Genomic DNA, 16,017 nt, shown 5'->3' on the forward strand with positions numbered 1-16,017 from the left:
TAAAGACATTATCTTTTCCAAAATTTTTGAGAAGGAAGTTAATAATTATATGGTTGATTGGTTTTAATATCTGTCCTTACTACCTTTCTGAAAAGAGGGATCTTATAATGGCATACTTTACTCTGTGTGTAAATATACCCTGTGAAAGTGATGCATTAAATTTATGATTGTTAACCCTTGAGTGGGTTGCGCAGTGTACTTTCTACACATATAAAGAATAGCTATCTTTATGTTACCGAGGAAAATGTGTATGAGCATAATCACAGTTTAATCTTAGTTGGATTAAAAATGATAAAATAAACTTTGTTATATGAGCTAAATCACTGTTTAATTAAGCAGTAATAAAATTAACTTTTGCTGTATCACTCTCTTGCCACATACATGTGTTACCTTGGGGCATTAAACAGCATAATTGCATCAGATACCTGCCAAAAGCTTATTTGATTACTAATTGTCTCACAGACAACTACCTCATTGTGGGACTGCGCTGCTAGCCCAGAATCTGGGTCATTTTCTTGCACAGATTGTAAATGTTTTCTCACCTAACTCACTGTTTCTTTTATATTACTGCTGCTCACTTGGACATATGACAAGAAAGCTTATCACTGTGTTAGCTGAAGCAATGATGAGAGAATAGGTATGAGCTCACATTGTCAAACAACATCAGTACAGTACAAGACAATGTTATTTGAGGTTGGCACAATTTATACATCGGCGTGCCCACTAGAGTGTTAAAGAGGCTTGTTACAAGTTTGGTGTTGTGGAACATTTGGTCATTACCTTTAATTCAAAGAAAACTATGGTAATTACTTAATGAAAATTCAGAAACATAGCAAATACTAAATTAATTATGCTACAGTGATACAAAAACATTCTATGTGATGCAGTTGGGCAACTGGGGAACATTCTGCTTTTCTTGTGCTGGGCTGTGATGCAGTCTTGATAGTTGAACAGTCTAAAATCAACCTAATGGCACTGCATTGATTATGTTTGAAGAAGTGAACGTTCTTAAACTTCAGGAATGATAAAATATTTAGGCTACATATTATTGACATTTCCACTGGTTTTATCATTGGTAGACATTGATAGCTGTGCACCAATGCACACTCAGATATCACCACTTACTTGTGACCTTACATAAGTAGAATTGTATTTTTGCTTTGTTCTGTTGAACCATAATACCCACAATATGTGTTATGTTATATAATATCATTATACATTTAGTTGGCTGTAAGTATTAAACAAAAGTAAATGTGGAAAATTTACATCCAAATAAAGGAGAAATTATGTCACTTGTGCAGCTGCGGACTCCAGTTTAAAGAAATTGGTAAAAAATCTCTCATAGTTTTTTGGGAATGATTCCATGTTGTTTTATTGAAATAATCAATGTAATCAATACCAACAAAGAAAAATTCCCATCTCCCCCCTCTGCCACCCCTCTGCCCCCCCCCCCCTCTGCCCCCCCCCCCCCCCCCCTGCCTGCTCTCACTGTCTTTCAAACAAACTGATCAAGTAAAATGATTTTGTGGCCAAGATGATAGACTTGATTTCAGAGGAGTGGGCTTCAAATATCAGTATGGCCATCCAGATTTAGCTTTTCCATCATTAATATAAACTGATAAAGGTGATGGCTAGGATGGTTCCTTTGAAAAGGATACAGCCAATTTCCTTCCCCACCCTGATCTGATCCAAGCTTGTGCTCAGTCTCTAATGGCCTTGTCATCACGTGAAAGATAAACTTCTTTTTCTTTGACACATTAAAAAATTGTGAACACGATTGGGTGTTGTATGTTTGAGACCTGTCTATATAGGCTTGTTTGTGTTTAATATTCAACAACAGATATGCATCAGTTCTATTAGTTTGTAGCAATTATACACTGTAAATAATCTATCATGAAAACACAGAATTCTTCCTTAATAATTACATCTTTATCTCATAACACAGGTTAATATTGGAACCATAATGTTTTGCCTGGTGGCACATTGTTTTCCAAGGGCACAAGCACTTGAACTTGATTAAATTATTCCAGTGAATCCATTAGCAGTGTAGGAGAGGGAGAAGACAGCGCACTTTGCAGTGAATTTTATTGTCCCTCATTTGCAGCATGACAAGATTGTTAAAGACTGGTTTGTTTGCACCCTTAGTCTTACATCAGGCACAGGTTACATTTACTGTATTGTGTAACATTATGTTCCCTCATATTTGTAATAAAAATATATTAACTGATATATTATGATTTCATTCAAAGCTGCATGCTCGTTTTGCTAGTACTGGTGTTTTTAATGTTGTTTCACACTTGTAGTATAGCTTTTATTTAATAAAATTCAGAATTAAAATCACATAAAAAAGAACATTATATTTAAAGAGTAACTACTGTGTTTTTTTTTTACAGTCTTAAAGATACTGATCTTATATGGAGGTATGCAGACTATGTCTTAAGCCAAGATGAAGAAATTGGTGTTGGTGCTTTCACACTGCGTTCACAAGATACTCACCAGGCTCTGAAGCCTGATGTGGTGTTAGAATATCTTTACCGTTACCCAAAAGCAGTGATAAAGTACCTCGAATATATAGTACTAGACAAGAATTTGCAGGTAACTACAACACCATGTATCTGATGATTCATGGCAGTCACAAAATAGTCAAAGAGAGGCTTTGCTGTAATGCAGTGGAAGATCAGTCATATTTTGTCCCTTTAACTAGTATACTGTTTATTTTTCAGGTTGAAAAGTTTCACACTCAGTTAGCTATTTTGTATTTAGAAAACATTGCCAAGCTCCAAAAAGATGGAACTTCACCGGAAAATATTAAAACTATTAGACTGAAACTTCAGACATTGCTTCAGACTTCCAACCTTTGTCGCACGCAGCTCTTGTTGGGGAAAATGCTTAACAGCAACCTGCATGAGGAATGTGCAGTATTGTATGGAAAGGTATTTTATTACTTAAATATTGTGTTGTTAATTTTTACAATTGCTTGTATGTTCAGCCTTGCACCCCTAATAAGGAACTATACAACATCCTTTCAATGCCAGTACTAAAAAGTAGATAATTAGATTGACATAAAAAGCAGCAGTTCACAACAATGGCTCCTTGTTGTATAAATATTCTATCTCCAATATTAGCATTACTTAAGATGATTTTACATAGAAATTTTGAAATATTCCACAAGAGAGCTAGGTTCAGATCTTGTTCTGAGTGTCTTGGTTCAAGTTTCCTGCATTTCCCTCCTCTTAACTTAAGGATAATGTACTGGAAAACTTTCTTCAAGTTAACATTCCAGTGCAAAAAGTTTGACTGTTTTGATGCGTTTGGACTGTCTTTCGATACAGTGCACTATTTTGAGAGTTTTGTTGAAGCAACTGAGTTTCATTATGAGGTGCATTCAAATGAAACCCAGTCACTAGTGTAAGGTAACAGTCATTATTTTATTAACTCAAAAATGTATTTATATACTGTACACATACTCAAAAATAGTTGCCAAAACTGTTGGCCCATTTATCCCATCACAACACTAGCCAGTTGATTCCATCCTTGAAGAAGCTAGTAGGCTGCTGTCGGATCCAGGCCTGGACCCAGTCACACACTTAATCATCTGTTGTGAATCGGCCACTAACAGCTTGTTTTAGAGGTCCAAACAAATGAAAGTCACACGGTGGAAGGTCGGGCCTGTATGGTGGATGTTCCAGCATTTCACACTGAAACTGCTGCAGTGTTGTCGTCTCCGCATTGGCCGTGTGTAGGCGAGCATTATCATGCAGGAGGATAATAACATTGGACAACATGCCTCGGTGTTTTGGCTTGATGGCTCATGTAAGGTTCCCTAAAGTGGCTTGATAACACTGGGCATTGATGGTGGTTCCCTGTTCCAGGAACTCGGCAGGCAGTGGGCCCTTACGGTCAAAAAAGGAGGACATCATGACCTTACCAGAACTGGTGTGCATGTTGTTTGATTTCTTTGGAGGTGGTGAAGTAGTGTGCTTCCACTGCTTGCTCTGATGCTTGCTTTCCAGTTCAAAATGGTGACACCATGTTTCAGCACCTGTGACAATATGCAACAAAGCCTTATTTCTCCTCATGATAATGTTGCAGATGACTCAAAGACAGCACCATTTGAGTATTGTGCTGTTTAGCAGTCAGTTGGTGGGGAATCCACTGCACACAGATTTTTCGAAAGTTCAAGTGTTGATGCATTATGGTGTGGGCAGTGCTCACGCTAATACTCTGTAACCGATGGATCTCGTCCATGGTGATTCTGCGGTTGTCCAAGACTAAAGCATTCACTTCCACAACCATTTTCAGTGTGATGACATGATGAGTCTGTCCAGGATGAGCATCATCTTCCAGTGACTCGCATCCCTCAAGGAATCATTGGCACCATTCCATAACACTTGAATGACTCGGACTGTACTCACTGTACACAGCCTTCATCTGTCGATACATTTCACGGCCTCCAACTCCCTCCGCCACCAAAAATTGAATGACTCCTTGTTGTTCCTACTTACTCACATGTTTGGTAGTGGACGATAACATGTGTGAGCACCTTCTCTTCAGTGTGAAACCACACTGGTGGTATGCAACATCAAACGGTGTGCACACGTCAGTCTCTCTACCAATAGATGGCGCCACCGTACCCATAATTATGTGGTGCCACCTTATGTGTAAGACAAAGGTAGATGCACCGACCTGGTTTCATTTGAATGAATCTCATAGATAAAATGTTATGTGGGTGTTTTGATTTTGTGTCTAGTGTATTCCATCTAATATTCTGTAATTGGTTTAAAAGGAAGAAAAAAGATTTTGGTAAGTGATAGTTCCCAAAGGGACAAGTATTTTGCAGTCTATCGGATATTGACAACTTTTTATGTAAATAAACATTAGAGCAAATATTTTTTTTTATGTAGTTATGGGCTTTTCTTCCAATAACACCGTAGAGTGATGGAAAGAATGATTACAGTGATATAAGTTGCCTATGTTTTACTCTTAACTTTGGGCAGAATGTGTGCTGATTGTACCTGTAATGTCGGGATTGCTAGGATAGTGTCATTTAACCTCCAAACATAGAATAACATGACAGAAATTGAGAAACTGTGCTGTCAGGAGATGCTGTTTGCAGACATTTGTGAAACACAGTTGTGTTGTTGTTGTTGTTGTTGTTGTTGTTATGAGTCCTGAGACTGGTTTGATGCATCTCTCCATGCTACTCTATCCTGTGCGAGCTTTATCATCACCCAGTACCTACTGCAACCTACATCCTTCTGAATCTGCTTAGTGTATTCATCTCTTGGTCTCTCTCTACTACGATTTTTACCCTCCACACTGCCCTCCAATACTAAATTGGTGATCCCTTGATTCCTCAGAACATGTCCTACCAACTGATCCCTTCTTCTCGTCAAGTAGTGCCACAAACTCCTCTTCTCCCCAGTTCTATTCAGTACCTCCTCATTAGTTATGTGATCTACCCATCTAATCTTCAGCATTCTTCTGTAGCACCACATTTCGAAAGCTTCTATTCTCTCCTTGTCCAAACTATTTATCATCCATGTTTCACTTCCATACATGGCTACACTCCATACAAATACTTTCAGAAACGACTTCCTGACACTTAAATCTATACTCGATGTTAACAAATTTCTCTTCTTCAGAAACACTTTCCTTGCCATTGCCAGTCTACAATTTATATCCCCTCTACTTCGACCATCATCAGTTGTTTTGCTCCCCAAATTGCAAAACTCCTTTACTACTTTAAGTGTCTCATTTCCTAATCTAATTCCCTCAGCATCACCCGACTTAATTCGACTACATTCCATTATCCTTGTTTTGCTTTTGTTGATGTTCATCTTATATCCTCCCTTCAAGACACCATCCATTCCGTTCAACTGCTCTTCCAAGTTCTTTGCTGTCTCTGACAGAATTACAATGTCATTGGTGAACCTCCAAGTTTTCATTTCTTCTCCATGGATTTTAACACATACTCTGAATTTTTCTTTTCTTTGCTTTACTGCTTGCTCAATTACAGATGAATAACTTCACCTTCAGAATTTGAGAGAGAGTACCGTATTTACTCGAATCTAAGCCGCACTCAAATCTAAGCCGCACCTGAAAAATGAGACTCGAAATAAAGGAAAAAAAATATTTCCCGAATCTAAGCCGCACCTGAAATTTGAGACTCGAAATTCTAGGGGAGAGAAAAGTTTTAGGCCGCACCTCCAAATCGAAACAAAGTTGGTCCATTGTAATACGAGACACAATTTAGGTCGAATGAAAGACGATACAGCTACAGTAGTTTGGTTCGAGTCGTAAGCTTAGCAGTTAAGCTTTACCAGGTAGCCATTGCTATGTGTCAGGCGCTCCGTCCGTATTTATACGGGTACCCTTCCTTTTTCCCGTGCTTCGTCTGGTTTGAATCGATTGCTTATTTTGCTTTGATCTGATAAGTGCCGTTTTCTTTGTTATAGGTGTTTACGTCACTCTAAGCTGAAAATGCATTACTGTACTGTGTAATGCATTGTTTGTCGCATTCTGATAGTGCGTGTGTACGGCCTGTCGCCGCTCGCGGCATGACTTACCGCCGCTTTTTTTTAAAAAAAAAAAAAAAAAAATACATGTTCTGAATGAGAGTTAGGCGCAAATTTTTCTCCGTTTGAAAATCTTTGCGGCCGCTTCTTTCGTACATCAAATTCTGCACAGAAATTAGTCATCTTACATTTAAAATCTAGTCAGTTGCCGTGCTTCATTTCTGACTATATCACTATTAGGCATAAGAATAACACGAATATAAACATGACACGATACATATATTCTTCCGCGTTTGCTGTTGTTTCACTCTAGTTTCGTAGTTTATTAGGCAGACAGGATTTAAATGAGAGCAGCAAACACGAAAGAATACATGGAAAAATGTTTATTTTCGTATTATTCTTATGGTGAAGAGAATACTGCATGTGATTCACATTTCATCAGGTTCCTATTAGCAACCATCTCTTCTCACGGGTAGGAAAAAACTCGGAACGTAGAGTTGGCCATATTGACAAACATCCCTAACAGTCTTGCCAGTCGGATTTTCGTAGTACATTGAAATTCTGCTACATTCGAAGATGAACAATACGGAATTTGTATTTACTTCGTTGGACAATGTATGAAAATGCAATGGTCGAAACTCGGGGCGGAGGGGGGGAAAAAAATACGGTATTCCAGTCAACATTCTCAAAAGATTTCTCTAAGTCTACAAATGCTAGAAACTTAGGTTTGCCTTTCCTTAATCTTTCTTCTAAGATAAGTCGTAGGGTCAGTATTGCCTCACGTGTTCCAATATTTTTACGGAATCCGAACTGATCTTCCCCGAGGTCGGCTTCTAATAGTTTTTCCATTTGTCTGTAAAGAATTCACGTTAATATTTTGCAGCTGTGACTTATTAAACTGATAGCTCGGTAACTTTCACATCTGTCAAAACCTGCTTTCTTTGGGATTGGAATTATTATATTCTTCTTGAAGTTTGAGGGTATTTCTCCTGTCTCATACATCTTGCTCACCAGACGGTAGAGTTTTGTCAGGGCTGGCTCTCCCAAGGCTATCAGTAGTTCTAATGGAATGTTGTCTACTCCCGGGGCCTTGTTTCAACTCAGGTCTTTCAGTGTTCTGTCAAAGTCTTCAAGCAGTATCATATCTCCCATTTCATCTTCATCTACATCCTCTTCCATTTCCATAATATTGTCCTCAAGAACATCGCCCTTGTATAGACCCTCTATATACTCCTTCCACCTTTCTGCTTTTCCTTCCTTGCTTAGGGCTGGGTTTCCATTGGAGCTTTTGATATTCATACGAGTGGTTCTCTTTTCTCCAAAGGTCTCTTTAATTTTCCTGTAGGCAGTATCTATCTTACCCCTAGTGAGCTAAGCCTCTACATCCCTAAGTTTGTCCTCTAGCCATCCCTGCTTAGCCATTTTGCACTTCCTGTCAATCTCATTTTTGAGATGTTTGTATTCCTTTTTGCCTGTTTCGTTTACTGAATTTTTTATATTTTCTCCTTTCATCAATTAAATTCAATATTTCTTCTGTTACCAAAGGATTTCTACTAGCCCTCGTCTTTTTACCTACTTGATCCTCTGCTGCCTTCACTACTTCATCCCTCAAAGCTACCCATTCTTCTTCTACTGTATTTCTTTCCCCATTCCTATCAGTTGTTTCCTTATGCTTTTCCTGATACTCTGTACAACCTCTGGTTTAGTCAGTTTATCCAGGTCTCATCTCCTTAAATTCCCACCTTTTTGCAGTTTCTTCAGTTTTAATCTACAGTTAATAACCAATAGATTGTGATCAGAGTCCACATCTGCCCCTGGAAATGTCTTACAATTTAAAACCTGGTTCCTAAATCTCTGTCTTACCATTATATAATCTATCTGATACCTTCTAGTATACACAGTTACGAAATGAAATACCCTTCTTCAGACACAGAGCTTACTACTTAAAAGCTGGACAAAAAAGAAAGAAACGAAGGAAATCAGGACAAATTGGAGCATACAAATTCATTTGTAATAAATATGATATCATTTGAACTAATGACGGAATTTCTTGTGCACTGATCGGAACATAAAAGAATTTGAGTAATATGGACATTTTGTTAAGATGCATAATGTTATTTCCATCTGAGAAGTCTGCCAGCATTAAGACTGTGAAGCAATTTCATGAGTGGTGCACACAGAGTGCTACTTAAGAGCTGAATCTGACTAAGTGACATAAGGTGACAGTTATTGCCACAAATTATGCAGGTGCAGTAAGTTGGGATAAATGTAAATGTGGAACATGAACAAATTGTTCTTTTAAGGAAGAGACGAAAGACAGGACTGAACAGGGCATGACATCACATATAGCCAGGTGCCATGAGAATATTGTGACATTTGAAACAGTGATAAAGGTACAAAATATGACACACAACTGAGCATAGATTATGGGTTACTTTTACCGAACAGTATGTCATTTCACTAGTGGAATACAAAACTTCAGCACAGGGTGCTACCTCCTCAAATGACAATAAGATACCTGCCAACATCCAATATTATGGGTAAGACAATCCAGCATCTGCCTGTACCAAGCAAGGTGGCGAAATGGTTAGCACACTGGACTCACATTCGGGATGACAGCAGTTCAATCCCACATCTGGCCATCCTGATTTAGGTTTTCTGTGATTTCCCTAAATTGCCTCAGGCAAATGCCGGGATGATTCCTTTGAAAGGGCATGGCCGACTCAACTCAACTCAACTCAACTCAACTCAACCCAACCCCATCTGCCTGCAGTCTAGGTTTGGGCTGGTGAGGGTAGTGCATGTCTGTGAAGATCTTAGTAAGACTTTCAGAATACTGAGCATAGGGTTTCTCATCAGTGCAGCTGCACCGTCCACAGGTGGCCAGACTATATGGGAGTGACTTTGTCTTGTGGAAGGAATGGCAGGTGCCAAAATCCAGTTACTGCTGATGGGTTTGATATGGATGGAGGTTTGTTTGTATGGAGCCATCAGAAAGGCAGAGGTCATTATCTAGGTAGATGTCACACTGGGCTGAGGAGGACCAGGTGAAGCAGAGGGGTAAGAAGGTGCTGAGACTGCGGAGAAATAAAGACCAGCAAAAAATGCTGCTGTCAGACCACAAAAAGGTGAATAGTTCCTCTTAAAAAAAGTCTGACAGAAAAGTGGGTAACCAGCTGCCTCAACCCCCATTCTGCCATCCTCACCAAATTTTTGGCGTGCAAAGATATTCAAGTTCTTTCGACAAAGAAAATTGTAAATCATTTACCAAGTCTGTCTTTGTAATAAAGCCTTCATACTCGGCATCTCCTTCCACTGTCACTGTCAATATTTCTTTCTTTCTCCACTGTCTCTTTTTCTCCCACTGACACTTTCTCCTGTCGGTCTCCCACTGTCAGTGTCACCATTCCTTTATTGGGCTCTCCCTAACCACGGTGTCCTCTGCCACTTTCACTGTGTCTCTGCCCCACTAACATTGCCTGTGTCCTGTTCTTTTTTTCTCCCATTGTCACTGTCTCTTTCTTCCTTTCTTACAGTCTGCTGTGCTTCTCTTCAACCACCATTGTCTCCTCTCCACCCGTGTCCTTGGCGAGGGTGTGCGTGGGGTTGTGACCCCTAGACAAGGAAATTTCAGTGAGTGAGTATTCTCTTTCAGTGCCATTGTCTCTCACCATCACTATCTCCTCTCTCTCTTTGCCTTCCACTTCTATCGTCTTCATCCATGTCTCTTTCTTTTTCACTGCCATTTTCTCCCCACTACACCATCTTGTCTCTCTTCTGCTGTCACTGCCTGTCTGCTACTATCTGAAGCATTAAAAAAGTGCAAATATGTTCGCATGTTAAAATTTTTGGTGAGGTAGGTGGAATGAGGATTGAGGCAGCTGGTTCCTCACTTTTCTGTCAGTGTCTTTTAAAGAGGCACGTACTTGCCTTTTTTGTGGTCAGGCAGGAGCATTTTTCCACTGGTTCCCTCCTTTTCCCCACTACAGCAAGATGTACTGATGATATAAAATGAAGTCAGTACACATTCATGTACTTTGACACATATAAAAAAATAAATAGATATGCATATTAGAAGGTGAACACAGAATGGAGGATGGTTCTTTTTGCATGAATGGGAATTGCCATTTGTTTCATCCAAATACAAAATATTGAGTCCTAAGTTACATTCAATGAAATGTTGAAACTGCTGTCTGAGAAATAAAAGAAAAGGTTTTAAAGCGTTACAACAAAGGTACCGTGTAAAGTGACAACACATAAAATATGTGCATCATATAGTTTAAAGTGAGTGCAGGACTTCCATTCAACCCAAGTTCACTTTATACTGAAACTTTTCTTTATACTATTTTACATATAAATGCACAACATTTTAGGGTACACTTACAGTATACAAAAAAAAAAAAAATGTGGTGTTTGATTCGCAAGTACAAAGAGTTTTATGTGACAAAATTTTATGTAAATATTATGAAAAGGATAGATTTCTACTCACCACATAGCGGAGATGTTGAGTCACAGGCAGGCACAACAAAAACACTACTAAACACACAAAGTTTCAGCCAGAACGCTTTCTTCTGAAATAGACAAAACACACAAACACACACACACACACACACACACACACACACTCTCTCTCTCTCTCTCTCTCTCTCTCTCTCTCTCTCTCTCTCTCTCTCTCTCTGTCTCTGTCTCTGGCTGCGGGGTCTGGCCCTGAGACAGAGAGGGCGGGGCGGCATGGCACATTGTCTATTTTGGAAGGAGGTCTTCTGCCTATATAGGCATGAAGTGCTCATTATACAGAGACAGCAAGCCATAAAGTTTTATTGGTGAAAAAATGGCAACTAAAAACATGGTTTGATGACCTCAGAACCCCAGAACCCTTGCCATTGTTCACAATGTCAGTTAAAACTAAATTTACCCCTCAGACTGAATATTACTTGCATGATAAATTTGAAGCTGTGGATCTCAGTAATGGATGGTGATATAAAAAAAGATTTAAAGGGTCTCTGAGAAAATAATCTTAAGAGCATATGGTAAAAATTTTGGTGATTTTCCATGAATGAAAATGATAGAAGGGGCCATCCCCACAATTGGTACTTTTGGTACCCAAAAATTGTGGTTTTTATGGTATGCTTTGATAATGAATACAGATAGAAAATGCGTAAATGGCATTTCTAGATGAATGTCTAAAGAATGTACAGTTAAAATTTAAGCCATTTGGTATCACATTTCTATGCACCCCTTTTTGGAACATATTGCTACTGTGTGCTGTTGTGCATAGACCGATAGAGTTTCTTGCCCTGGGTTCAGGTCATGAAGGTATTGTTAGTGAACCTGAATCAGTAAGGGGTTTGGACTTCTGGGTGGTTAGGAAGGTTTCCTATAGATGGCCTGCAAACAGTTTGGCACAAAGGGGATGCCATGTAGGTGCCCATGGCAGACCATGGATTTGTTTGTAAATATTCCACTCAAAGGAAAAGTAATTACGTGTGAGGGTGTAGTTAGTTAATTAGTTAGTTAGTTATACAAGGAATAAGGTGGAAGGTGACCAGGTGGTAGTTAGATGGCGCTAGGGGATGGTAATGGTAGGATGAAAGTATGAACTGGGCAACCAGTGTTCAGTGTTGGATTTTGGATGGTTTTGGTTGGAGGGATTAGTGGAAAAAACTGTTTTGTCTGTAGAGTTCAGGAGAATAAGAGTAGGTCTTTGATAAGTCCAGCATGGTTGTAACTTGGTGTAGGGCAGATGGTGAGGGCTTTGGATAGGACTAAAACTTCTGTAGGTTTCAGGTTTTTTGTAGACAGATTGACAACAGTGTTTTGGGTTTCTTTAGGTAATGGGTTTTGTGGGCTGTTGGGAGGGAATTTTTTGAGAATATAGCTGCTGGAAAAGGTCAGCAAGGCATAGTCTGGATGCTATGAGAGATGGACTTGGGGGTTCACTGGGGGCAGGTACGTTTCAGTGGACAGTGGTGCTCTGTGGCCAGTGGTGGCTGATACCACACAATATAAAATATTTTCTGTGATTGTTTGAAAGAAAATATTAAGTGTATACTCATAGCATTTTAGTTTCAGACACTATTTTGTTACCTGAAATGCAGGTTTAACCATGCACAATGCAAAAGCACTACATGCCACCACCACCACCACCACCACCACCACCACCACCAGAAATGCCTTAACACTAGAATCTGCATTCCATGGAAAGTATCGTCAAAATGTTCATATATGCAAAATCCCCATAGCCGTGTTGTCATTATATGAAGATAAAAATTAAAACAAAGGGTATATAAATTTTATGATCACTTGTCTTGTAGCCGGCCAGTGTGGCCGAGCGGTTCTAGGCGCTTCAGTCTGGAACCGCGCGACCGCTGCGGTCGCAGGTTCAAATCCCACCTCGGGCATGGATGTGTGTGATGTCCTTAGGTTAGTTAGGTTTAAGTAGTTCTAAGTTCTAGGGGACTGATGACCTCAGATGTTTAGTCCCATAGTGCTCAGAGCCATTTGAACCATTTGAACTTGTCTTGTAACCTTGTCCTCATCTTAAAATGCAACCTGTCAGTAACTGTAGTTCAGAGAAAATAAATTGACATATGCGGATTGTGAATCTTGTTAGTGTCACAGAGATAGTCATTTGTGTACACAGTCTCTTTTCCTCCAGGAAATGCACATCCTGATTTAAACAGATGTGTGAAATGACCTTGAACATCTTGTGCACATAATCAAGGATTCGGACACTTCCACTAAGTATCAATGATATCAAACACAGTGTATGGAAATTACTGAGATTCTTAATTATGTCACATACACTTCATGCCTCAAAGTCACCCTTATCACTTATATAACTAGTATTTGTAACAGTTCCACAAAATCGGAAAAAATGTTATTTCCATTGTGCTTAAACTTTGTCCTGGGAAAGATAATAACATGGAAGGAATCCATGAAAGGAGGAGTGGAAGAGATTTGCTTTGCTCCAAAGAAACAGGTTTTGAAGATGGAGTGGGTAAACACTCAATGATTTTGGCATTGTTAGCCAACAGTAGAGAACAAGCTCTAATAATGCTGATGAAACTACATGAGATAGCAGAAAGAACAGGACTCATGATATTTTATGAAAAAATGGAATACAAGGAGTACAAACACGATGGAGAAATCCATCTGAATGCAAGGTTCGGAAAAATCAAGAAAACAGATACAGTCAAGTATCTTGGTGAATGAATCCAACTGAATGGGCTTGATAAAGAAGCAAAGGATGAGCAAGAAAGATACACTATCATACAGGTTATTACAGAATAGATGTAACAAAAGAACCATTTCTTGCAATGCAAAGATTTGACACATCATCATGGTTATTAAGCCAAAAGCACTTTACAGTGTAGAATGCCTGATATTGAATAAGAAAGGTGAAATGGAAGCACCAGAGGATGATGAAAGAAAAATGTTTGGAAGATCCTCAGACAGAAAAAAAAGAAATGATGATATATGGAAGAAGATGGGAAATTGATCTGTATAAACAAGTGGAGGCGATCACAGACACTGTATGCAAGGCTGATGTTTTATGGCTACCTCTTCAGAATGAGTGAATGTAGGTTGACAAATAAAATCAATTGCATCATCAAACTGAAAGCAACCTGAACAAAAGAATGAAGAGATTCTGAGAGGAGAAAAAAAGACTAAACGGCAAACTGGATGTTTCCCATAATCTGCTTTAGGCTGAAGTTGGGGGATGTTCATTTAATATATTTTTATTTTTTGCACTTTGCACTGTAATTTCCAGTTGTTTTAACAGATCCAGTTTCCTAAAATTATTTCACACGTGCAAGATTGTGAAACCCTCTTCAGTTCCCAACAAAGCGTGGCCAGTTACAGAAATGTACAAGGACACAGGTACCTTTTGCAAATTATTGAGCTGAAATGCATTCTTGTGTGAACTTTATTCTGTTTTGAAGGACCTGCCAGTTTGACCATTTTAATTTACATGACAAGTGTTGCACTGAATTTTGCAGTCACCTGCTTTCTTAATCTGACCAGTTTTCTGTTTTAAGAGTTTATATGATAACACATTGTTCATATCAAATACAACTTGAATCTTAAACTGCTTAAAATGTTATCTGCCTTCTGTAACAAGTTACTAAAATATGGAATTAGAATTCTCTTAACATTGAGTTTAGCATTCCTGTTTTGTGCTTTGCATCTTACATATTAATTAATTCACCATGTTTTCTTGGTGTCCACTTCCTTTGGATAACTGTAGTAATAATCAGGCCCATATTCTTTACCCATAAAAATTCTGAGTTCTCTGTCTACTAGACAATAACAAAGGGCAGATTGTTTTCCATTGGATGAAAAGATTTATTGTGTATCAAAATATCCATTGTTGTTGACTTCCGTACGCTCTATATGTGCCTACTTTCTTGATTCTCAGTATTCAGATCAAGGAATTACAGTTCACCATTATTTTCATATTCAGTGGTAAATTCAGTTTTATCATGCAAAATATACACTAAGGTGAGAGATAGATAGATAGATAGATAGATAGATAGATAGATAGAGAGAGAGAGAGAGAGAGAGAGAGAGAGAGAGAGAGACTATGAAGGACTATACAAGTGGGATGGAAATCGGTAGACATGACATACATGTACAGACAAACAACTGATTATAGTTTCAGAAAAATTGAATGATTTATTCAGGAGAAAGAGCATCACAAATTGAGCAAGTCTACAATGTAGTCTACAAAGGAGTTATTCAGTTTGGCATTGATTGACAGAGTTGTTGGATCTCCTTCTGAAGGATCTTGTGCCAAATTCAGTCCAACTGATGCATTAGAGTTAAAAATCCTAGCTGGTTGGATGGCCTTGCCCTTGGAGGGCCTAGCCCATAATGGTTCAAACATTCTCAGTTGGGGATAAATGCAGTGATGTTACTGGTATAGGTAGGGTTTGACAAGCATGAAAACAAGCAGTAGAAACGCTTTCTGTGTGCAGGTGGGTGTTATGTTGCTGAAATGTATGCCCAGGATGGCTTGTCATGAAGAGCAACAAAATGGGGCATAGAACATCGTTTATGTACCGTCGTGCTGTAAGAGTGCCACAGATGGCAACCAAAGGGGTCCTGCTATGAAATGAAATAGCACCCCTGACCATCACTACAAGTTGTCAGGCCGTTTGGCAGGTGAGTGTCTGGTTGGTATCTTGCTGCTGTCCGGGGCATCACCAGACATGTCATCGCTGGTTATTAGAGCCTGGAATCTCATTGACTGGAGTAAAATTGTGTTCAGTGATGAGTCCCACTTCGAATTGAGCCCCAATGACGAGCGAAGACATGTCTGGAGACACCCTGTACAGTAGTGGGCTACCAACCTGACTGTCACTCACGATATGGTCCGACAAGCAGGAATATGGTCTGGGGTACCATTTTATTTCGTAGCAGGACCCCTTTTGCTGCCATCTGTAGCACCCTTACAGCACAGTGGTATGTCAATGACATTCTTTGCTCCGTTTTG

The 16,017-nt window shown here is 39.1% G+C and overlaps 1 protein-coding gene across 1 annotated transcript in view; it reads left to right on the plus strand.

Annotated features, from left to right (window-relative positions):
• The window catches only part of LOC126183450 (transforming growth factor-beta receptor-associated protein 1-like), a 165,396-nt gene that overhangs the window by 111,437 nt on the left and 37,942 nt on the right, over positions 1 to 16,017 (plus strand). The window contains exons 10-11 of the mRNA XM_049925444.1: positions 2,394 to 2,595; positions 2,724 to 2,933. Of these exons, the coding sequence (XP_049781401.1) occupies positions 2,394 to 2,595; positions 2,724 to 2,933 (412 nt within the window). The remainder of the gene's footprint in view (positions 1 to 2,393; positions 2,596 to 2,723; positions 2,934 to 16,017) is intronic.

This window comes from Schistocerca cancellata, chromosome 4 (assembly GCF_023864275.1).
Source record: "Schistocerca cancellata isolate TAMUIC-IGC-003103 chromosome 4, iqSchCanc2.1, whole genome shotgun sequence".
Taxonomy (NCBI): Eukaryota; Metazoa; Arthropoda; class Insecta; order Orthoptera; family Acrididae; genus Schistocerca; species Schistocerca cancellata.